Source organism: Odontesthes bonariensis, chromosome 4 (assembly GCF_027942865.1).
Source record: "Odontesthes bonariensis isolate fOdoBon6 chromosome 4, fOdoBon6.hap1, whole genome shotgun sequence".
Lineage (NCBI taxonomy): Eukaryota > Metazoa > Chordata > Actinopteri > Atheriniformes > Atherinopsidae > Odontesthes > Odontesthes bonariensis.
In genome coordinates this window covers 30,952,404-30,976,461 of record NC_134509.1, presented here as the reverse complement: position 1 = coordinate 30,976,461, position 24,058 = coordinate 30,952,404, and the positions used below count along the sequence as shown (strand labels likewise).

Genomic DNA, 24,058 nt, shown 5'->3' with positions numbered 1-24,058 from the left:
CAGCAGCGAACATACAGTTTGCTGAACTATATCCAGTCGACTCCTGATCATCTTTCACAAGATTTTTATCTTTTTTAACCCTGCTCCAGTTTTTAGTTGGCTGCCTACTTTGAGTACAGCTCTGGATTTCTCGGCATGCCCTACTTTAATAATGCATTGCTCTCAAGCACGCAGCTTCAAGCCGTCCCATATAGCAATGCAATGGTAACACTTTTTCACAGGCTTAAAGGGATATTACACTCTGGAATTAAAACATCTGTGGAGTACAGCATGAACCAGAATACACAGTGTTTGAAAAGCAGGCCAGGCCCTTGTGTTAGTCCAGTGTTTCCAGTGCATGTCACATACTACATAGACATTGCAGATGGGCCAAAATGTAATTAGAGAGCCATTTAGTATCTGGATGAAAAGTCTTGTTCAACTGACATTATCAGCTGGAATGTTCAAGCATGTTTCGTCACTGTGAGACCCAGAGAAATATGCCTCTATGTCACTGCATCAAGCATGAGAAGTTAAGCAATTCAATGTAAACAGCAAGATTTCCAGCTAAGGTTAATTTACTTATTAAAAACCGTGGGCCCTACTTACCATAGAAGTGATTAAATGGACATGTGGCTTTCGGGATCATGATTATAGTTAATAAGCTGTACTGTATGCACAGAGACATCCATTTTTACTTTAGAGCTTCCACACGTCATTTAAATATTGTTTCTTCTTGGGGACATTTAAGAAGGATTGTTGTTTTTTGTTTTTTTTCATCCCGAGGTGTCTTTCAGTTGAACATGGGTGTTATATCCCCTTCGGTAGTTAAAATAACCAGTCATACCACTTTACACACATAAGAACAGTTATTCACCATATATATCAGGAGTAAACTGCATATATATGTGTATATGTGTGTCCTTTTTTAGGGGGGTCCTCACCTCTTCGCCCTCCCCTCCCACCTTCCAGTCTTCCTGCTCCAGCTCATTGTAGAGAGCCTCACGACTCGTCATAAGGTTCTGGCGGCGAATCTCACTCGTTCTCTGCTCCCACACTGACTTATTGCCTTTAGCGTGATTCTTCTGTTGCTCCTTACTGTTGGCAGAGATGTTAATGGGACGGTTGTGAGGGAAAGAAGAAGGTGGGAAGGTGTGGGGAAATAAGGATACAAGGAATTGTAGAAGTGCGATTCAAGAAGGGATATACAAGGAAGGACAGTTGGCAAATGAGTATGGGATGGTTTTGGATTGGATATTTTAGAAAAAAATACAAAAATTAGTGGCAGTAAAATCAGGAACAGTGCAAATTAGAAAATTTCAGCACAATTATATAAAAAAAAGACTTAGCTATGAGCTAAGAACAATGTGCAAATTTAATGTGAAACAATGTAAGAGCATGAACGAAGGCCTGAAAACCAGGAATAAAAACACTCTAATGTATGTGAGTGATTCAGCAACAAAATTCTCAGCTCGTTTCACCAGTAGCTCAGAAAACAGTGAAAATGTTCAGTATGTGATGACTTGGAAGTGACGACAAGTTGGAATCAAAGTTAACACCCTGTTAGGATATCATGATGCAGGTGCTCCTGCCGATAACACTGAAGTAAAGTTGTTTTTATCAAAAACAGGTGGAAAAAAGTGAAAACAAGTTAAATCTCTATGCTCCAAGTTAATTTTCAACCTAAATTTTATTTCACAAACTTTAGTAATAAGTTATTTCCATATGTTAAAGAAGTTATCCACACCCCTGTTACTGATAATGATTGTAAATGGTTAATAAATTAGTGTGTAAGTGAAAATCACTGTTGCGAAAATCCACCAGCTTCTAATCTTGTGGTCAAAATACTTTGTGCCCCATAGAGATTGAACAATCTTGTGACTTCTAAAGAGGCAGCGGGTTTATTTGAGCTCCCTTTTGATGTGTCTTATTGTCAGTGTTTCTGCTGCCAAGAGCAGATTTTACAGACTGTCCGCCTCTCGCTCTTCTTCACTTCACAAAGCCCTGAATCTGTTCTTTTCACTCTGCGAACAATTGCCTAATTATGTTTTAGAGGAGAGAATAGGGAGAAAGCAGGAGTGTGTCACTGTACGCATCGTGTGTATGTGAATGCCTGCCAATCACAAATGTTAGGAAAGACAGCTTTGAGAGAAAAACAATGTACAAAGGAGACTTTTTTTTTTTTAGTTTCATCAAAAGGATGAGTGTGACTGATTTTTGTCCACAAGCATGTGTACATCTGTGTGTATCAAAGAACAATTTTGTAATTCTGTTAAAATTGGAGTATGCAGTATAAATGTGTGGAGCAAGTTTGAATCCACGCACGATTTCTTTTTCATTAAGTGTCTGTAAACTGTCTGATCTTACTCCATGAGTGTACTCACGCTGCAATAGACAGGTTGGCAGCAGACAGCGGGCTGACTTCCGCCACCTCCTTAGCCTTCTGCAGGGCTGTTTTCTGATTGGCTGCCTCCTCCTGCTCTTCTTCATCCTATAGGGCAAGAAGAGTAATTTTGTTCTTACTTAAAATATTAATTCTCTGGTTCAAACATCAAAACATATATTGTTAAAAAATAAATAAATAAAAGAAAACGCATGAAACTGATAAAATAGATTTGACATGTTTTATGGCCTCACGGATTTGGCAGATGCTGTATAACAGGCTTTATCAATTCGCTTTCCCCTTTTACTGTTACCTTTTACTGAGCTAATAGAAAATACTAATTCTATTTGATCCTTAATATACAGAAATGATGAGTGAAGTTTGACGAAAACAAACTGAATATCTTTTTTCTCCAGTGATCCTATACCTTGGTAAGCTCCTGGGCATTGGCCAGATTGTCAACAGCGATGGCCAAGAAGACATTCAGCAGGGTGTCTGTGTTGGCAGAAGTTAAGAAAAACATTGAAGCTTATTGATGCAAATAGAGATAGCCAATGATTCTTCATAGAGAGAAAGGAACAAAGGAAAAGAGAGATTATGCAAGAATGGTCAGAGGAAATATAACAAGTGGAATTGTAAGGACATAAGTCATAATCTACGCATTTCATTGTAACTGTTGTAGACATAGGCTAAGCTCATGCACATCATAAGTCTGTGTCGTTGTGCTTCATATAGTTTCATGACGGCATATTTTACATGTGAGTGTATGTATTTGTAAAGGTGAAGGCAGGATACAGTTGCCAAATAGTGTAAGGACGATGAAGAAGATGGAGAAGACCATTCCTTTGTCATTCACTCCTCCCTGGGACTCAATTCCATCATACATCACCACGTTCCAGTCCTCTCCTGTCAGGATCTACAAAGAAAGAGATGGCAAAGAATCATTTATTTTCTGTTTTAATGCAAGAAGAAGGAGAGGAATTGAATATATGTTTAGAAAAACAATGTATTTTTGTAAAAAAAAAAGGGTGAAAGATATAATTTACTGTGCCAGCCTTTGTTTAAAGCTGCGGTCGGCAACTTTTTTTTAGTCATATTAGCTTGAACTGTCATGGGATTCTGGAAGTAGAATATTAAATAGGCTGTTTAGGAAAAATAACTAAATCTATAGCTCCCTCTGAAGCCTGTAATCATGCTTGCAAAAACCAAGCGCTCCCGGCTGTTTTTGACCAATCAAGTTAGGGTGGAGGAATCCTACCTGTCAATCACAGCTTGTGCACACGCTGCTGAGCATGAGTCTGCCCCAGCTTGTGTGCGCTCACACTGGTGTGAACTCACGTGCACATCCTCGTCCACAGAGGGGGAGGGGTTTGGGGGGCGATTCGGAGCTTGTTAGAGGTTGGGGGAGGGACCTGAAAGTTGTATCAGTTCGAATTTTCCGACTTTAGACTCGCAATTTTGAAAACCTGCCGACTGCAGCTTTAAAGAAAGGGATCAGAAATAAATGTGGCATTTCATTTCACACTCTTAACTCTTTAATGTCCTGTTCTACTGTTTAGTAGAGCACATTTTTAAGCGATTACACTGCACCTTATCAAACATTTGAAGAAGTAAACCTGCCTACACTATCTTTATCATCTGGATTTGATAAGTTATGTTAAAAGGGAGAATATTTTATGCCATTATTTTTATTTTTTTATGCTTTTACCAGGAAGTGATATCAATAAAAAATAAAATAATTCTTGTAAATATTGCCTCAAGGAAAATGGGAGATGGCAAATACATTTTTATTTTTGCTTTTTTCTCAGTGAGGACATTAAAGGGTCACAGATCTATCTATCTATCTATCTATCTATCTATCTATCTATCTATCTATCTATCTATCTATCTATCTATCTATCTATCTATCTGTCTCTGTGTCTATATCGTGTTAATGATGATAATCTTTTTGCGTGCAAAAATATATCATGATGAATATACCTGAAACACTGTCATGATCGCTGCTGCAAAAGTATCAAAATTAGTCGGTGGAGTTCCACTTTCAAAGTTGAATCTAAGGAAGAGAAAACCCATCATCACATCAGTGTGAAAATAGAACATTAATGCTGCAGACTGAGCTTGTTTTTTTTATTTTTTTTCTGATACTGACTGTCCTCCAAATAGTTGCATCCCCAACAAGGCAAAGACCACAATGAAGAGGAAGAGGAGGAAGAGCAAACTGACGATGGACTTCATCGAGTTAAGTAGAGAAACCACCAGGTTTCGAAGTGGAGCCCAGTACCTGAGGTGAGAGCAGACATGAGCAAGAGCAGGGCATGTATAATTGGGTAGGAAAATAAGTTTGAAGGAGCAATGAAGGAAGAGTAAATTTGGGAAAATATGACAAGAGAAGAGAAGTAAGTAAGTAAAGTAAGGGTGTTGAAAAGAGACAGAAGGAAGGGAAAGAGGACAGTTATAGAGGAGAGGAAAACTGGAGTTCAAACACATTTATTTACACAGACTATTGGACATATTTCCATATTTATTATAAAAAAAGAGATTTTACTCGTCAGCAAGACAGCTTGCAGCTCACTCCTGGTCCCAGTCGGTGGGCTGACCCTTGTGGTCAAAAATTAGACTATCCCAATCTTCTCAGAAAGTATCTCAGTAAGATACCTTGGCCCCTGGGAGGTAGCGGTAACTACTGGACATAATCCCAGTTGTAGCCCTCAGAGCACTGAGGCTAAACACACTACAACTGGCATTAGAAATAATGTTTAATTACGTGTACCTGCTTTTTAAAATCTTTTTTTTTAAAGGGCTAGTTTAGGTTCAAAATTGGTATTAACTGATCACCGTCCTGTAAATACATTTCCCAGTTTTCATCTTTTAGCCGGATTGTCTAAGAACTACAGTATCTGTTGTCCAGATTTCCAGCCTTTGTTTCTACTGTTTCTCTTGTGTGTGTGAGATCCTTGCCAATCATGTATTTTTTTCATTTTAATTATTGTTATTTTTTTTTCCTTTTGCCTACCCTATGACGAAGCTATTATGCTCCTAGTGTTTTGGATGTCACCTGTTTGTGAGCGCCAGTTTTTTGTTCGACCCTCGTACGGAATCGTTTGGAATTTGGGACTTTAATCTATCTCAGTGTCCTGCATCTGGGTCCTCCCTTGAGTGCACTAATCATCACAGTTTCTGGGACAGTAAACTTCAGACCAAACCTTCCCTCAACCTACATAGATTTAAGTTAGAATAGAGCATCTGTTCAAGCTTCACAAGTTTCAGAATGAGAAAGATCAGGGCTTCAATTTAAAGATGGCAACAATGAAACTCTCATATTGTCCCAATACTTTACAGGCAGCTGACAACGAAACACCAGTGCCAACCTCCATAAATTAATGTTTTCTCTCCATTATTTGAACATCTTGCCACCAGACAGCCCATTAAGATTTTATGCATTCTCTTCAAAGGAGATTTGTCCAGATGAGCATCTTGTTCAGAATATCACACTTTTAACCACTTAAAATTTCTCCAAATGAGAGCATCAAACATGTGACAAAGTGCCAAAACTTCAAAGCTGTTTAGATGTTACACAAGTAGTTCAAAACATAGAAATCTCTGCTCTATCAGAACTTCAACTTCACTATCTCATAATGATGCTCATTATTGTCTTTTTTTCATTTTCATTAAAAAGACGGAGGCAGTGCTGAGTAAGAAAGATACTTACTTGGTTACTTTGAAGATACGCAGCAGTCTCAGAGCTCGTAATACACTGATGCCAAAAGATGTGCCTGGTTTTATGGTGGCCCATATAACTTCAAAGATACTTCCAACAATTACCTGCAAACAAACACACATACGCAATCAACAGATTGTCACTGTGTGTCATATCGAGTACTCTCAGCAGCTATCGGATTGATTTTAGTAACTTTAACCTCGATTGGCATTTCCGTCAAATAAATTGATGGTTGAGGCCAGAGAGGAATATTTCTATTACTGATCATTTTATAGCTAAATGCTCAGCTGAATTATTAGCTGAGGGATAATAATAGGTTTAGGGATCAGATGTGTCTACTTAGAAACATTAAATACCTAATATTTTGCTTATTTGGACAGATGTTCCATTAGTTTACATTGCTCCAGACACATTTTGTTAACTTTTGTTTGATATAAATACCTAAAAATTTTGTTAAAACAGACATGAATAGTCTTTTTTTTTTTAAATCTAAGACTAAAAGTGTAATTTTCTGAGTAAAATAAAATACAAATAAATAAATAGATTTAACTCGAGAATGTTAATCGTCAATATTTTGAAAGTAGAACTAGAAAGTTTGGCAGCTGTTTTGCTCTTTGGCTCCGCCGAGAACTGTGGGTTGTAACACCACCTGTCATAAAAACAAATCTCTGTGTGAGCCCTGCACATGTACATCTATAAACATGGCTTTGTTGTAAGGTTGAAGAGGCTATAAAGATATGGAACGTTTAATTCTGACACCAAAAATTTCCATTTTGGAATTTACAGAAAAAAACTAAAGAAAAGAAAAAGACTATTCCAAATCTTACACATTTCAGCACTGTATGGATACCTGAGAGATGTAATTTACCCTTGGGAATGAATAAAGTATAATTGAATTGAATTGAATTGAATTGAATTGAATTGAATTAAGACTCCTCAGAAAAGTCAGCTAGACTACAAGAATTGCAAAAGAAAAAGGGATTAGGTTATTGACATCAAGCCTAATCTAATTTAAAGCGAAACCTCTTTCGATATTATCTACGGATCTAAATCAGGATATTTTAGACTACTTTTGCAAATCTGTAACCACAACCAACTGTGACGTTGGGTGCACTGCAACACCCTGAAGAACATCTGTACCATTTGAAATGATCAGCAGATGTTTTGTACACTGCTCTTTGGGAAAAAAAGAGAATAACATATATATATACACACACATCTTATAATGCTGCTCTCTACAACTCTGTCAGGCAACCACTTATGCTTGAAAAGGTATCGCGGCCTTGTAACTTTTCTCATAACACTATGAGGTCTTATCAGTGGATTTTTGTAGAATTTGTAAATTCAAAATCTAATTTACAAAAAAAAAAAAAAGACTTGGTAGGCGCATGATCACTTCACTACTGTCTGACCCTATCCACACATCACTCCATGGTGTCACTTCACCATGCACAGTATGGTAGCTATACAGTACAGCAACCTACTAATATATCCTGATATATAATTCACAGTAATTGAAAATACCTGTTCTACAAATTCTGTGTCATTTCTCGCAGGACATGTGAAAATTTCCTTTTCTCAAATCAGTTGATTAAATGGAGAGTTAAAAGTTTAAAACCTGATAGTTATGAGCACATTTTTTTGTTACAGTGTGTGTGTGCACTCACCACACAGTCGAAGCAGTTGAATGAGGAGTGCAAGTAGGGCTGGATGCCCAGACCATACATCTTGATCAGCATCTCAGACATGAACAAAGCGAGGAAAATAAACTCTGCATAAACTGGAGGGAGGAAGGAAAAAGAGAGAAGAAATGTAAGGAGGGAGGAAAGGCAATACTAAAGAAAATAGAAGAGATTTAGTGAGAAAGAGAAGACAATGATGAGGACAAAGGAGCAGACAGTGATACAAATGTGTGGACAGAGGAAGGTGAACATGAAAGAAAGTGGGGCCATAGGGAGAATAAGAGGGGTGGGGAAAAATAAAGTCTGACAGAAGTATATGTGTGTGTATGTGTGTGTGCGTGTGGGTGTGCGTGTGTGTGTGTGTGTGCGTGTGCGTGTGTGTGTGTGTGTGAGTGTTAGTGTGGGTGTGTATGTGGGGGAAGAAAAAGGATATGTGTAGAGATGTATGAGAGAAACTAAGATGAGTGAAAGTCAATGGTGGAGTCAGCCCAGGGGTGTATGACAGTCTGATGATGGATGGACTCTTTAAAGAACTACAGCTTCATATGCAAATGATGCTGGATGCCAGCCAGCAACAACAAGATGGTTCTACTGTGGGCTGCGTTAGTGTGTGTGTGTGTGTGTGTGTGTGTGTGTGTGTGTGTGTGCATGTCCGCTCCAACAAGTGGGCATCTACAATTAAACTAAAGAATAAAAAAATTGAGTAGACTAGAACATCTTCTCTTGTCCAAAGCTCATTTAAAATGTTCTGTCGTATTTTCTGTCCTGTTTGAAAAATGTGAAATTCTTTTTCAAAATCGTGAATGAATGCCGTGTCCTCCAGACTACAGAGGAGAAGGACTCTCCGGCTTGCTGTCTGTGCACAATTCAAAAGATGTTTACAGACCATCCACATGTCACAGTCATAAACATGGCTCTGTCCCAGCTCTTCTGAGCCATGTTAATAACATCAAATTCACGATGAGCAAATGTTTTTCATGAAATAGAAACATTTTTCACCTTCAGCATTTGATGCACATGTGATAATGTGCATTAATATCCAAATCATATTGGATTAAATTGCAAATGTGTGTGATTTGTAAACTGTGAAGATTCTCACTCATCTAGATCATGACGACACTGAACCCTTAAAACAAAGGCATTCAGACTTCTTTTCTTCTTTTTTGAAGATGCTATTATCTAGAAGAGACTAAACAACTACCTGCTCTGGATTGTGTAATGGTGGTTATTGTTGTCTCAAACCCCAGCTGGTTGAGGCCGAGGCCATCCTTCTTGAGTCTGGTTTCTTCCTGTTTAAGCATTTTTTAGGCATTTTTCCCAAGTCACTGAAGACAGCTGCCATTAAGCCACTCCTAAAGAAGAGAACTCTAGATGCCTCTATGATGAACAACTACAGACCTGTCTCTAACCTCTCTTTTATATCCAAGATTATTGAGAAAGTTGTATTTAACCAGCTCAACGACTTTCTGAATGAAAGTGGAAGTCTTGATAAGTTTCAATCAGGCTTCAGACGTCATCACAGCACTGAAACAGCTCTGGTCAAAGTGTTAAACGACATCAGGTTGAATACTGATTCTGGTAATGTTTCAGTCCTGGTTCTGTTGGACCTCAGCGCTGCGTTTGATACTGTAGATCACAGAATCCTGTTGCACAGGCTGGAAAACTGGGTTGGACTTTCTGGAGCGGTCCTTAACTGGTTCAGGTCCTACTTAGAAGGCCGGAGTTATTTTGTTACAATTGGCAGCTATGAATCTGAGCGAGTGGCCATGACTTGTGGAGTCCCCCAGGGGTCAATTCTTGGACCTCTTCTGTTTAACTTGTATATGCTCCCTTTGGGTCAGATATTGCAGAATTTTAACATCAATTATCACAGTTATGCAGACGATACACAACTTTATGTGTCTCTGTCACCGGACGACTGCAGCCCAGCTGATGTTCTGTGTCAGTGTCTGGAGGAAGTAAACACCTGGATGAGAGAGAATTTTCTACAATTAAATGAAGACAAAACTGAGATCATTTTGTTTGGTAGCAAAGAGAAGAGGGTCAGCGTTGGTAAATATCTTGAGACTCGGGACCTTACAATCACTGACCAAGTTCGTAACCTCGGAGTGTTGATAGACTCAGATCTGACTTTCAGCAGCCACATCAAAGCTGTCACCAAGGCAGCTTTTTACCACCTCAGAAACATCAACAGAATTAAAGGTTTCCTCTCCCAAAAAGACCAGGAGAAACTCATCCATGCATTCATCTCCAGTAGACTCGATTACTGTAATGCTCTTTTAACTGGACTTCCCAAAAAGAGCATTAAACATCTGCAGCTCATCCAGAACGCTGCTGCTAGAGTTTTAACCCGGACTAAGAGATCTGAACACATCACACCAGTTTTAAAATCTTTACACTGGCTTCCAGTCAGTCACAGAATAGATTTTAAAAGCCTACTGATGGTTTACAAATCCCAGAATGGTTTAGGCCCAAAATACATCTGTGATATGTTCAGAGAATATAAACCCAGCAGAGCTCTTAGATCCAAGGACTCAGGTCAGCTGGTCCAGTCCAGAATCCAGACTAAACAGGGAGAAGCAGCATTTAGCTGTTATGCTGCAAACAAGTGGAACAAACTGCCAGTGGAGATTAAACTTTCACCAAATGTAGACATTTTTAAATCCAGGTTAAAGACATTTATTTTCTCATGTGTCTATGCATGAAATCTGCACGCTATCTTTTAACTTATCTAGACTGTTGCCTGATTTTAAATTAATTTAAATGATTTTACTTGTTTCTCTTTATATTATTTTATGTATTTTTAATGCTTCTTGCACTCCCTGCTGCAATGCTTTTATTTTATGTAAAGCACTTTGAACTGTTTGTACATGAAATGTGCTATACAAATAAATTTGATTTGATTTGATTTGATTTGATTTAAATGAAGTCATTTCTCTCCACAGTCGCCTCAGGACGGGGGATTGGACCAAAGAGAATTTTCTTCTGATTTCCTTGGCTAGGAAATAGTTTTTTTAATTGGCTTTGTATGTATGAATTAGAATTATTTCAAATTTGATCAATTGGATTTGATTGGCGCACGATTACAATGAATTGGACCCTAATTAGCTTGAATTGAACTGTATCATTGAAGTGCCTTGAGGTGACATTTGTTGTGATCTGGGGCTATATAAATAAACTGAATTGAATTAAATTAAATTGAATAGCAGCTATACAAGCCCCTAGGATCACATAGCACTCAGTACACCTACATTTTCAAGATAAGAGACACTTGAAGATGATAAAGTACACATTCTGGAGAGGGTAGACAGATGGTTTGACATAGAAGTGAAAGAAGCCTTTATGTTAAACTGGAAAAACCATCATTAAACAGAGAAAGTGCACTCAGCAGTTCTCTCTTTCCCAGGCTGCTTCACAATGTTGTCTGCTATTTAAACACTTAACATGTCGATTTGAAGTACAAAAAAATATTCAGAATTGGGTAAGATGAGGGCAGGCAGCATGTGTGAAAAAATGTGTCTTCACATGTTGATGGCATTAGTGTAGAAGATGACATCCTACAGGTAAAGTGAAATTTGCCTTTAGCCCCATTGTGAGTACATGTCATTATTAAAATTGTCAGGCAGTTGTAAGACAAGTCAAAGTCTTGTATTTCTTCCTTCAATGTGAAAATACCTTGAGTGAATTGTGAACACAATTATGCCTATGTCACATTCTTTGAACTGTTCAATGTTTCTCCACACATCATGTATGGATGTGTGCCTGTATATTTTCAGAGTTTAGAGTGATCATCTACAACAGTCAAGGCTGTGTACCTTTATTGTTTCATTTGCATATACTCACAGAGGAAGTCAGACAGCAGCTCAGGCTGGTCGTAATGCACCGCAGCCACACACATGGTATTCAGGCCCACCAGGCAGAGCACCGTCCAATAGAAGGCCTGCGTCTTCACAATCTTGCGTATGAAGAATCGGAGTCGTCGCTCTCTTTTATTGTAATTGGAGCCCTCCTTACCACTCTTTATACTGGAGCGTGCAAAACCTAAAAGGACGAAGGGAGACATGACAGCGTGTACGTGTGAGTATGACACTTTTTGTTTTTGTGGTGCCATCTCTTTAGGACCACCGTTCACAATTTAAAAAACATCAGGCACATCATTAACAAAAGATGACACAAGTATTTTTTATCATGAAATAATATCAATTTCATATTAATTCATTAATATAATCTATAATTATTATTCATTCCTCATTTGTAATTTTCTAAACTCTAATACACCTCAGATTTCTCCTTTCCAAATACAGTTACGATCAACTAAATGATGAACTCATCATTGCTATACGTTTGGAAAGAGCAACATGTCAACAACAGGAAAAACACATTGCTACAGAAATCCAAATTTGGATCCATACCAAGTTGAGAACGTCAGGTCCATGTCTCAATCAAATTCTTCTCATTTTTTTGGGAAAAGGTAGCGGGTGAGCATATTACATACATATTAGCATTTATGATTAATAATAGTTTACTCTTCGTTAAATGCACTGTACTGAACCAGAGCCACTTAAAGTGTCTCAAGATGGCTGAAGATTCTGGGTAGGTAACAGTTGTTGTTATCTGGGACTTTGAACTGGCTTTTGATACTGTAGATGATGGTACCATTCATCTTTCTTACAGGAATTTCACTGTTTTCACTTGTCACGTGGGGTCCTTCAGGGTTCAGTTGGGGCCCACTCACACTCACTCTGAGGGTCAATTTAGAATCACTAATAAACTTAACATGCATGTTTTTGGAAAATGGGAGGAAGACTGAAAGAACCCATGAGGAGAACATGCAAACTATACAGAGAAAGGCCCCAGCGGAGATAAGAGCCAGGACCCTTCTCGCTGTGAGGTGACAGCGTTAACCACCACACCATTGTGCATCCCGTCCATTAATTTTGCCGTCTGAGAAAAGATTCCAAGCCACCACCCTTCAGTTTGCCCTGAGGCCTCTTCCCAGTTGGTCATGTCCAGAACACCTGTGCTGGAAGGCATAACAGGATGGAACCAGCTCAAGTAGCTATTTTTGACGTGGAGGAGCAGTGACTCTCTTACTGGCCCAGTGTCAGGAATTCATGGAATATTTGAAATTTTTACAACTCTGACCCGAGATACCCAAAAATACCTTAATATGTTTCTTGCCTGTTCAAAAAGTCTCTCACCTTAGCATATAACTAGTACTCTGAATAATCTTTGTCTTGAATTTAGCAATATAAATTCATTTGCTTTACCTTGTGTAGGAAAACACTAAATAACTGATATGACTGGTGTGTAAGGTTTGATAAATATTTTCATCCTCATGCACTCCCTCTTATCTTTCTTACCTACTGCATCTCCCATGTTGTCCTCTCCTTCTTCCTGGTTCAGCAGCTCTGTCTTGTTATTTCTGGTTTTGATGGTCGGCCTTCGCCTTGACCCTAGCAAGAGAAAAAAGAACAAGAATTGCAACTTCATCTGTCCATCTCTCAAAGGTCACTCCTTAATCCTTCCCACAGTCTGTCACTTGCTAGCATTCTTGTCTTAATATTCATATTGATGCATTTAAATAACCGTCAGGAAAGATCTTTAGTCATATTTTGTCTGAAAAACAACTAATTTAATCTTAAATATTTTCTTTGAGATAAAGCTGAATAAAAGTCTTGCATCATGGTAAGTTGTCTTCTAAATCGCTTATCTATATGAAGCTTTAGCTTTTCACTCTCTTCCTGTGTAAGAAAAGATGTTCAGTTACCATCAAAGTTTCCTGTACCATCTTCTTCAGCCAGAATAACCTCCTCTGTTTGAACAAAAAAAAGGTGAAGATGTTAGAACAATGTGTACATGTAGCAGTCTGAGCAGAGTGTCTGTCAGAATGAGCGTGCTCGTAAATGTGCACTGACCTGCTTTGCAGATCCACTCCAGGTATCCATTGAGCTCTCTCTCAATCTGCTGCTGTCGCCTCAGCTTGAGGAACTCACTCCTGTTTTCTACTCGCTCTCTCTCTTTGGCAAATTCCCTGTGGGAACATTTGTCATATCTTCTCTTTCACTCCGCTCATTTTCATACAACAAAGTGCAACATAGAAATGATAGAAGGCACTCGGGAATTTAAAGTATTATGTGGAAAAATAGATTTTTTTACAGACAGATAGAGCACTGTACCCTGAGAGTACACCCAACACCAGGTTGAGCATGAAGAAGGAGCCGATGATGATGAGGGGAATGTAGTACATCCAGTTCCAGGCACTGCCCTCCACGTCATTACTCTGAAAAAGACCAACAGTCTCGTTACTGATCACGTCACATATAAGAATGATAGTGATTTTTCTACTTTGTTACTCTGCAGGACTGGTGATGATTTAAAACATCAGATGTATCTTTTACTTTTAACACTCCCTTTGCTTTTCTTTTTCCAGATTCTAATTGTGTTTCCTCAAATATTTAATTTCCAATAAGCACTGACTCTGCTGAAGGTTACTTTAGAATATTTGCCACTGTGTTGGGTTTCCATCTTTTTGTTACTTGGTTGTTATCTGCAAGACACTCATAATCAGAATGTTTAAGGATAGTCTTTAGCCAACCCCGTGAGGCTTTCTGTGCAAAGTAGAATTAAACTTAAGTTTCCCACATCACAGTCAAATAACCATCTGAGCTATACACTTACCTCGTCAGATTTTTAAATATGTGCGTTTCATCCATTTGCTAGGTGATTCGTAAAAGTTAGTTTTGTTATTGGTATTTTAATAGACATCTACTGAAAAACAGGGAGTGATTTATATACATATATATATATATATATATATATATATATATATATATATATATATGTATATATATACATATACATTTATATACATGTGAACACACACATACACAAGATGAATATATAACAAACCCAGAGAGTACCTAAAGTTGCCCCACACTTAATGCGGTAAAGGTAGCACACATTATCTATTCTGAAAAGGGACCTTCCCAGAAGGTTCCCTGAGATTGTGTTTATGTTCAGAAACAATAATACGAAGGCACAATCTTGCGCAGTGTTATGTTACAGCTATTTTTGCTTCTGCAGATATTTGTTGAACTAAAGTGTCTAGTGAGAACACAAACAGCAACAACGCTCTTAGACACCGTGTCACTTCTATCTGTGTCACTAAACAAACTCAAGTGACAATCGCAAAAATCAGGTCACTGAGGATCATGTTTGATGGATCTATCAGCTGATCACTAGCTGCTGCTGGAGTACTGTGTGTGCATGTTAGGTTTATTACCGCATGGTGCAATGAAAAGTAGCCACTTCTCTATTAAACTTTCATTGGTTTCATCCTGACCGCTTGTGTGAGTGTGGAAGTCAGCCTTAATCCATCAGAAAAGATGTTAAATTTAGGGCAAAAAAGACTAGAATAGAGAGTGGAAGGGAGGGAGGTGGGGAGGGAAGCAGAGCAACTCCAAAGGCAAAAGAAGAACAGACGAGAAGATTAATACAGTAAGTCTAAAACTACTTAAACTAAAAATGATAAATTCAAGCCAAACTCCAATGTCTACATAATGTTGTGAGTCTGTCAGAGTGCTAAAATTAGAACATAATTAATTGGGTGGTGTTTTATACTGTTACCATTATATGTTGCAAATTAACCAGCAATATATTCAGCTTTTATCTTCAGAGCAAAAAAAAGTGTATGTTGAGGTGAATCTGTAAGAACTGTAAAATTATAGAACAGTTAATATTTGAGATCTAATAATCAGCAACCACTGTAAATTAAAAGCAGCCTTAAAGATTATTCAAAGAGTTTTCATAAGGTCATGTTTTTTTTTTGTTCTTTTTTATTCTTTCGTGAGTTATAAAGGTTTTTCTGCATATAAAGGTTATACATCCACAAAGCCCACAATAAATGACTTTGATGTTTCTCCCACGAAGGACATTGTACCTGACCTGCCAGAAATATTGTTTTAGTAGCCTAGGTTTTATGTCTCCTAAATATAGATTGCATTCTTTGCATAATGCCTGTCTGGTAGGAGAGCAGCAGTACACAAAGTTCAGGTATGTATCTTGGTACTGAGCTTTGTAGGTGTGGAGATTTCTCAGTATCTTAGATGTATTTCCAAGCAGAAAAGGATGACTACATTTGAATGTGTGACGGATCATGATCAAACTTTTGCAGCCTACACAAAATTATAGTTTATGGTCATTAATTGTGATCTTATGGCCTCAGCAGAATTATTAACTTGTGCAGTTTTTTTGTCTTACACTGTGTTCAACTCCAAGGAAATCGGAAGAACCAAGAAAAAAAAAAAAAAAAGAAGACAAAAGAGAAAAAAGCAACCATCTGGGCACAGTTCACATTTTATGAACTTACTTAAGAAACTGAGCTGGATAAAACAAATGCTGTGTACTAAATCTGCCTTGTAAAAATATAGTACTTTGGTAATACTAATTTCATGAGGAACCTTGTTAGCTGGTTTTACCCTGACCCAAACTCTGCAATCCCAAAGACTACAGCCAGACTGACCAAACCAGGCAAGAACTGACAAGGCATTGTTAACATTGCCCTCCAACTCTGAGAAACAGAAGAGAATGAACACATTTGTTGCAACTACTGCACAACAGCTAAGGGGCTATTGTAAATTTTTTTTCTGCACATACACCAGGTTTCACAAGCTGTTGTAGACCACGAGGATTCTCATCACTGTCAGGGTCTCAGTTAAGGACAAAGAAAATTCAGTAGATTATAGAAATACGTCTTTTTAATTCATTTTGTAAAATATAAACACGCTATATTAAAAAAGTATTATTGGCCACTATTCTTCCTGTCACACTTGAGGCTCTCAAATGTTGGCATATGTTATGTAAAAGAAATAAAACATCATACAAATGTCAGCAGTGGACCAGCCAGGCTGACCTGTTCTACTTAGTATACACTGAAGACGCTCTCAGTTGCCCCAAAGGTCAACCATCAGTGGGAGGGGGCAACTGCTAGAGTTGCTGCAGGCACAACACACTGACTTTCTGTGACTGTGTATGGTCATGCACAGTATCTGCAGTGATACCTATACTGCAGCATTATTTCTTTGGTATGGGAGAATTTGCAGATTGAAGCTGCTGTAAGAAGAGGACCTAGTTTTACAGTCTGGGTTTTGTTCTTTTTCTCTCGATGATACATTCCAGTAATGCCATATGGGTTAAGTTAATGTGGCGACAGCTGGGCGCTGCCAAAATGTCACACTTGAAAGTTGTGCAAAGGAACTTTGTCCCTCATCATGTTCATCAATCTTCACACCATGTATTCAACATATGACAGCATGCACAATATGAGCATCTGCCTTGCTGTCCCTACGTTTTGCCCAATCAGAGACATATACAGACAGAATATAAGGAGAGAAAAATATAAACATAAGAAAAGAAATGTGTTTTTGGAACATATAAGTATGTAAACCCATATAGCAGAAAAACCTATTTGAGTACAACTGCCAAATTATATTATGGGTCTGTAAATGAGCATATTATGGGATCCCTAAATAAAGTCGTGCTGTAATTGCTGAGCGATCAAATGTCAGCTTAGTGGGTGTTCATACTATGTAAATACAATTTTACTGTTTCTACAATTGACTGAGGGAACACAAACTTTGATTCTTGAATTACTGAAAAACTTTTTAACTCCGCTGGTGGAACAAACGTACGTAGTAGAGCATGTCTGTCCATCCTTCCATGGTTATGCACTGGAAGACCGTGAGCACAGCAAACAGGATGTTGTCAAACTGGGTGATACCATAGTTCGGTCCAAGCCAGCCACCTCTACATGTTGTGCCGTTAGGACACAAACGGGATGGCTCGCGGTCGCCACATGGCACTTCATCAACAATCTCCTCTGATCACAGAAAAAGACAGAGGCAGAAAGAGAGGAAAATCCATCTTTAACATGAAATAACACCTTTTATGTTTTTATCAGAAAGCAAAAGCTCAATGATTAGCAGCGCTGTATTAGTGTTATCTGTTCAAGAGGCTTGTAATGTTAACAAAGTAGCTGGCCCTCTACACAGAGGACATATTGACTTGGTATATTGCATTTGACTCACCCCTTTGTTCCTTGGTATTGCTATTTAAAGCAGCATGTGATCCTTTAGATTAAATTAGGTCTCTCGTAAAGTGTCTTGGGAACTTGTGATCACGTGGCAGTATAACAGCAAGAGCATAAAAGCACCCCAAAAACCGAAGGAACTAGTGACATTTTTTTCAGCTGTTTTTCCTAATATGACATGATATGGTAAATTAAAAAAGACCAATCCCATTTAGGCATATCAAACCAGGATGGGGCCACCATTAATATCATTACAACTCCTGCACCTTTCCTGTTAGGTAAATAAGAATGCCTTTTTTATTCTTTCTCACAATGAATGGAATTTAAACTAAACACATACATGTGTCCAACAATAATATATTTCTGAGTGACTGGTGCCAACAATAGCTCATTATTTTATTTTCTTCTTACTTGTATTGTCATCATAGCAGGCTCTGTGGAATTTTCCCATGTAGAACTCAAGGCCGATGATGGCGAACATGAGGATAGCCACAAAAAGCAGCAGGCCAATCTGCAGCAGGGGGATCATAGCCTTCATAATGGACTTGAGCACAACCTGCAGGCCTGGACGACAATGCAAAACATTAACAGAGGAGATTGGAATAGATTCAGAGTTAATCAACTGAGCAGATTATATTAGGCTATGTCTTATTTTGCATGGTGTGAAGGTCACTGCAAACCAGTATGTAAAAATGTTCATGTATTCAGAGACAGTGTGGTAGCTCCTGCATCTCCTTGCATCTCTTCAGTGTCTTCAAACCAAAATCAGCAAGAGGAAATAAAGTCTCTGTACACACTAGATTCTCAGTCATCCTGGAACCTGTAATATGAAGCAAGATTAGTAGCTTTTCCAGGCAACTTCAGGTTAAATGATATATTTAAAGCTGGTTAACTTATTACTGGGATGTACTGGATGTGGGATGATGCAGGGAAACCTTACCTACTCAATAACAGGTTATGTTTCAAGTTAATTAACTCCTCCCTTCTGCAAGGCGCTACAGAACTCTGTACGCCAAAACAACAAGACACAGGAACAGTTTCTTCCCTCAGGCTGTCTCTGTGTTAAACAGCTAAAACCGGACTTCAGTGTTTCATCCTTGCACCATGCACCAATTTGCACTTCTGATTTAATCTTGTTCTATGTCTATTTTTTTGTAATTGTTGCACTAAAGAGAGTGAGGTGTAACCGGAGTCAAATTCCTCGTGTGTGTCCACATACCTGGCAATAAAAAGCGATTCTGATTCTGATTCTGAAAAAGTTAAGAGATTAAAGGCTGATTTATGGTCGCCTACGGAGAGCTCTCTCCGTCAACTGAGACCCTCCCGGAGACGCTCTCCGTCGCTTGCGTGCGTCGGCCAAAATTTCTATCTATCAGTTGAGGCGACGGAGACCGCAAGGGTTGTGATTGGTCGGCTAACAACACCATTCCCGGAATCACTTTTCCGGTTTAGCGCCTTCCTCTCAGAACAACAACGCCGCCATTTTTGAAAGAGTTTACTGTGTGGCGGTCGACATTTGGTCAAAATCATTTGAATTTCAAAATCAATAAGCTCCAACTCCAATAACAGACTTTCTCTCTCGGTTGCCATCGTTCACTGTGAGGAGTGGAACGGAGCCGGAAGGTAAACAATAGCCGCTTTCGGACAGAGCCGTTCTAAGAACGGTCCTCCTCGAATTCCGTTCTGATAACTGTCCTTCCCCAGCGGAACTGTTTCAGTCAAAACGGCCCCGTGGATTAAAAGGTTATAGGAACTGCCAAAGGTTCCTACTGTCCGAATGCGGCTAATCAATCAACGACTTTCACGATAGACGTCGCGAGATTGAGTCGTTTAACGTAGCGACGCCTACTGATCGGGAGGTGAATTGCATTGCGTATCCGACAGCCCGACGGAGAACTTCGAAAGGACGGAGAGCTGACAGATAGCGACGGATAAGCATACTGAGGCCTTAACACATGTAAAAGCACCATTTCCAGATGAATCACTCGAAAATTAAATACATTAAAAAAATGATATTAGTGCACAGACAGTGAGAGTCTCTCGCCAACTCCGATCTACACAGTGATTATTCTTAGACTTATTTCCACCACCTTTTAAAGATTTGGAATGAATATGAATCATTTTCATTTTCTCAAATCATCGCTAAACTATACACATTTCCTTGTTGCCAATTCCACTCATTTTACATTTATGCACACATATCTAGCTTTGGAAAACATGGGTTGACTTACCAAGTTAATAACTAGCGTCACTGTAACAATGAGCAAAATCTACATTTTTAGACAGAAAATACTCTGGGTTCGTGGCACCCGTTTGCTAGCACAAACCCCAGGTCATGGTAACCAATGTGCTTAAATAGATGGTGACTGGACTTATTTCCTTCAATTGTAAGAGGCTCAAAGGTAGTTGTTGTTAAGTCAAATTTGATCTATGCATCATATCAAAATGTAGCAAACTATATTATACTCAATGAATAAAAATTTGTAAGGAAGCAATTGTTTGCTAGATACCATTATTAAACATAATTCTATAATGACTGTGCAATATTATTTAAAGTTATGCAAGTGCCTGTGTAATGGGGTAATGTGTTTTCCACCTGATGTTACAAGCTGCTAATTATTTATGTAATTATATATAATCTTATTTCTTTTACACATTCTTATTGCTTTTAGATGCACTTTAGCCTTGATTTTTGTCCTTTCTTTTGTCATCAGGAAATGCACTTAAATAAAAAAAATCAAATGAATTGTACCTGGTGTACCTATACATTGACAAATAAATATCGAATCTAATCCTTTAGCTATGAAAATTAAAAACAAACAAACACTTACTGGGAATTCCAGACACCAGTTTTAGCGGTCGCAGCACCCTGACGGCTCGAAGTGTCCTAAGATCGAGCTGAGATCCCACAGATGACAAAATCCTGCAAAGAAAGAAGAGACCCCATCAATTGCCTGTTTATCAGTTTATCTTGCTAATACCAGTTCAACTAATAGAAAGTATTAGAAATGTCATGTCTCAATTTTGGCATAATCTCCTTCCATCTATTGCACTTTTTGTTCCAGCCTCTTAGAGCGAACCCCTGCACCATCGCTCATCAGGTTGGTTGCTAATTCCGGTAAGAGGTCATTTATTAAGAGACACAGCACTGGCAGCCAAGCTACTCATTCCCTCAATGTCTTTTTAACTGCCAAAGCTAAAGGACATGCTGCAGATCTAAAAAGACTGGACCTCAGCAGAATAGACAAACTGCTTCAGTCTGACAAGATCTCTGTGTGAATTAGATCAAATCACAACAAAATAAATGCTTAATGTTTTCTCGTGTAGCTTTGATGTGATTTTGAAATTGATCTTTTTTAGTCTCATTCCAATTATGTTGCTGAAATCAAACTTGCAATACACAATTTTTGCAGATATTCTATGTTAGCTGACACCTCATTGAGAAAAATATATTTTTCTACTATATTTATTACTGTTTTTGCATATAATTTCAGGTTTTGCATCACTTGTTGCCAACTCAAAGCTCCAATGTGAACCGGAGTTTGTCATCATTCAAAATATGAATCTATTCATTTTCAAAGCCTGATTAATCAAATTCAAGGTCGCCGGGGGGCTGGAGCCCATCCCAGGTGCTATTGGGGGAGAGACGGGGTGCACCCTGGATGGTTCACCTTTCCATCACAGGGCCATTTAAAATATCTAATGTGGAATCTATTGTAATAATTTTCTGAATTTTTGTCTTTGCTACACAGTGTCCTGCACCAACTAATCCAATGTGACCATTTCAGCATCAGAAAAAAGTTTCAGAGGCACAGATTTGGCTTCTGTAAAAATGAGTAAAGTCAATAATTATGTTTTGACATTGTGAGTATGATTTACCTCCATATCCCACTATTTATTCGCTCACCTTTCAGATCTTAGTTTATTTTTATCTCATTTGAATGAATGTGTTTTCTCTTGTACTTCTAAATTTAGGAAATAATGCAGAGTTTCAATATTCAGCTGAGCAAGACAGCAAAGCTCTAGTTTGCAGATACCCCTGGCCAGAGCTGAACCAGCCCACAGTGCATAACTGTGGCCAGTAGATGGAGCAGCGAGTATGCTGCCATTTGTGTGAAAAAATGGGGTGAAAAAGGAGGTGCACAAAGAACTAATAGAAGAGACAAGGAAAAAAATTCAGAAGTGAAAAAGAGGAATTAATGAGAGTTAAATGGAATGAGAAGAAGAAAACAGCTGAGCAGAGTTGAAAGAAAAAAGGATCACAAATGCAAGAGACAAAGAAGAAACATGATAAGTGAAGGGAGAATTTTGCTTATTGTGATTATCACGATTTTTCTCTCTAACCATGTATTTTATAACTTGTTGACCTAACCAATGTAAATACATTCTGATTTTTACCATGTACTTTAAATGTCTAACCCTACCCATTTGAAGATGAGGGCATGGTAGAAAAGTGAGGATTTATGATTGGAACAGAAGTAGAAACGTACAATGATGTTGAAATTATTGTTCGGAACAAATTCTAAGTCGGCAATCACTTGCAGGAAAGTGTTCATTATCATAAAAGGTCTAGTTTTGCCACTTCTTCTGCCCCTCTACCCCTTTCTTGTCGCTGGTGAGATGTGGAAAATGGACATTATCACAGTAGAACATGTATGGAAATATAGGATGTCAACATGCTGAAAAAGAATGTTTTGACAACGGATATGTCAAAACATTCTTTTTTTCTAATTCAAGTCATCTATCATATCATTTCAAACTCTGCTTCAACATTCAGTAGACACCATGTATCCTTGAGTCATTATCCAAATTTATTTTAATGATACTGATTATACAAATACAGGATATCATTTGGGAGATGTGTCCTTATTAGACAACACTGGAGAGTCCCTGAAGAAATACAGACTGGGAGGAAAGTGATGCAACATCTCTTAAGAGACACAAAGTGTGAGAAGGAGAGAGCAGATTGAAAGGAGTGATAGTCCTGTGTGTCAAAAGTGTGAGATTCAGCTGCTGAGACAGAAAGACCGTGAAACTCTTAAGAGGGACAGAAACAAAAAGAGACATAGAGACTCTAGAGAGAAGAAAAGGGAGGGTGTTCTCTGCAGTGGGAGAAGGTGTTTGGATGGTGATGACAGAAGCTCTCACTGCTGGAAAACACCTAACAATCAACCTGTAAATCACCACAAACATAATATAAACTGTTCTGTTTTGTGTTTACAGTGTGTAGACCTTTCTTAGTCGCACCTGAACTCTCATCTCTTGTAAGTAGGAGTTAAGTGGGGATACACAATGAGGTTTCAGGACACTTTCACAATAACAGACAAGGTGGAGATATGAGATGCTCAATTGGATGTGAAAAGCTGTTTTCTAAGTGACTTAATAATTTCACATATCAGGACCCGTTGTCCCTACAAGTAACCCCCTAGCTGTAGCACATGCAGAACACTAGCTCAATGGGGATTTTTAATAGATGGCTACAATAAGACAAAATACAAAATATGAATATAACAACTGTGTTTACAAAAGCAGATTAAAAAAAATAACTGAATGTAGGAATTATCCAGGTACAAAAAAAGTTTAGAACTGTAGTCTCAAAATATGGTGTCCATCTTCTTGTAACATAGTCAATCTACATGTTAAATGAAAAAAAAGTTACAAAAACTATTCTTCAACTTTTACCTCCTTGGTGAGGTTAATCTCCAGTAAGAGATAACAAGTAGCCATGTAAGTAGTGATAATTACAATGAAGGCTACAGTATATTAGGCCTCATGCAATATTTTTCCAATATTGCTATCCATTCATTTATAACTTCTAATTGCCTGATAGAGAGACAATTATTGATTTTGTAATGTCCTCTAACTTCAGCAAATGCCCCAAATCTGTTCAAAGTTAGCTGTACACACTGTGGAATCTGAGAAAATCTGAGACAGGTGACTTCCCGTTGTTGACGTTCTTCTGAAGAACATCAAACTGATGATGATGGTTGAGGGCCTTGATAAAGATCTCAGAGGTCACCTGCTACCTTCACTTTGCTGTCTCTCCCTGTTCATGGCATTGCCATGGCAACCGGCAATTCCTCTCTTCACCGAGTCTCCACGGTTACCGAACTGCTCTCATTCATAAGCGTTGCCAGGGAAACGCAGCCCTGGCTCATTGATGGAATCTCGGCAGTGCCGCAGCAACGGGGACGGGAAGTGGGTCT

At 38.4% G+C, this 24,058-nt stretch overlaps 1 protein-coding gene across 8 annotated transcripts in view; it reads right to left on the bottom strand.

The window, feature by feature from the left end:
- cacna1ab (calcium channel, voltage-dependent, P/Q type, alpha 1A subunit, b) overlaps window positions 1–24,058 on the bottom strand; it is a 141,165-nt gene that overhangs the window by 58,994 nt on the left and 58,113 nt on the right. For all 8 annotated transcript variants that reach the window (XM_075463936.1, XM_075463940.1, XM_075463941.1 and 5 more), the window contains exons 4-19: window positions 20,684–20,775; window positions 18,264–18,416; window positions 17,455–17,642; window positions 13,942–14,045; window positions 13,681–13,796; window positions 13,533–13,577; window positions 13,126–13,218; window positions 11,606–11,803; window positions 7,748–7,860; window positions 6,072–6,184; window positions 4,512–4,643; window positions 4,343–4,415; window positions 3,158–3,278; window positions 2,790–2,857; window positions 2,364–2,470; window positions 924–1,077 (exon numbers count right to left, since the gene is read on the bottom strand). In XM_075463936.1, the coding sequence (XP_075320051.1) occupies window positions 924–1,077; window positions 2,364–2,470; window positions 2,790–2,857; window positions 3,158–3,278; window positions 4,343–4,415; window positions 4,512–4,643; window positions 6,072–6,184; window positions 7,748–7,860; window positions 11,606–11,803; window positions 13,126–13,218; window positions 13,533–13,577; window positions 13,681–13,796; window positions 13,942–14,045; window positions 17,455–17,642; window positions 18,264–18,416; window positions 20,684–20,775 (1,870 nt within the window). The remainder of the gene's footprint in view (window positions 1–923; window positions 1,078–2,363; window positions 2,471–2,789; window positions 2,858–3,157; window positions 3,279–4,342; window positions 4,416–4,511; window positions 4,644–6,071; window positions 6,185–7,747; window positions 7,861–11,605; window positions 11,804–13,125; window positions 13,219–13,532; window positions 13,578–13,680; window positions 13,797–13,941; window positions 14,046–17,454; window positions 17,643–18,263; window positions 18,417–20,683; window positions 20,776–24,058) is intronic.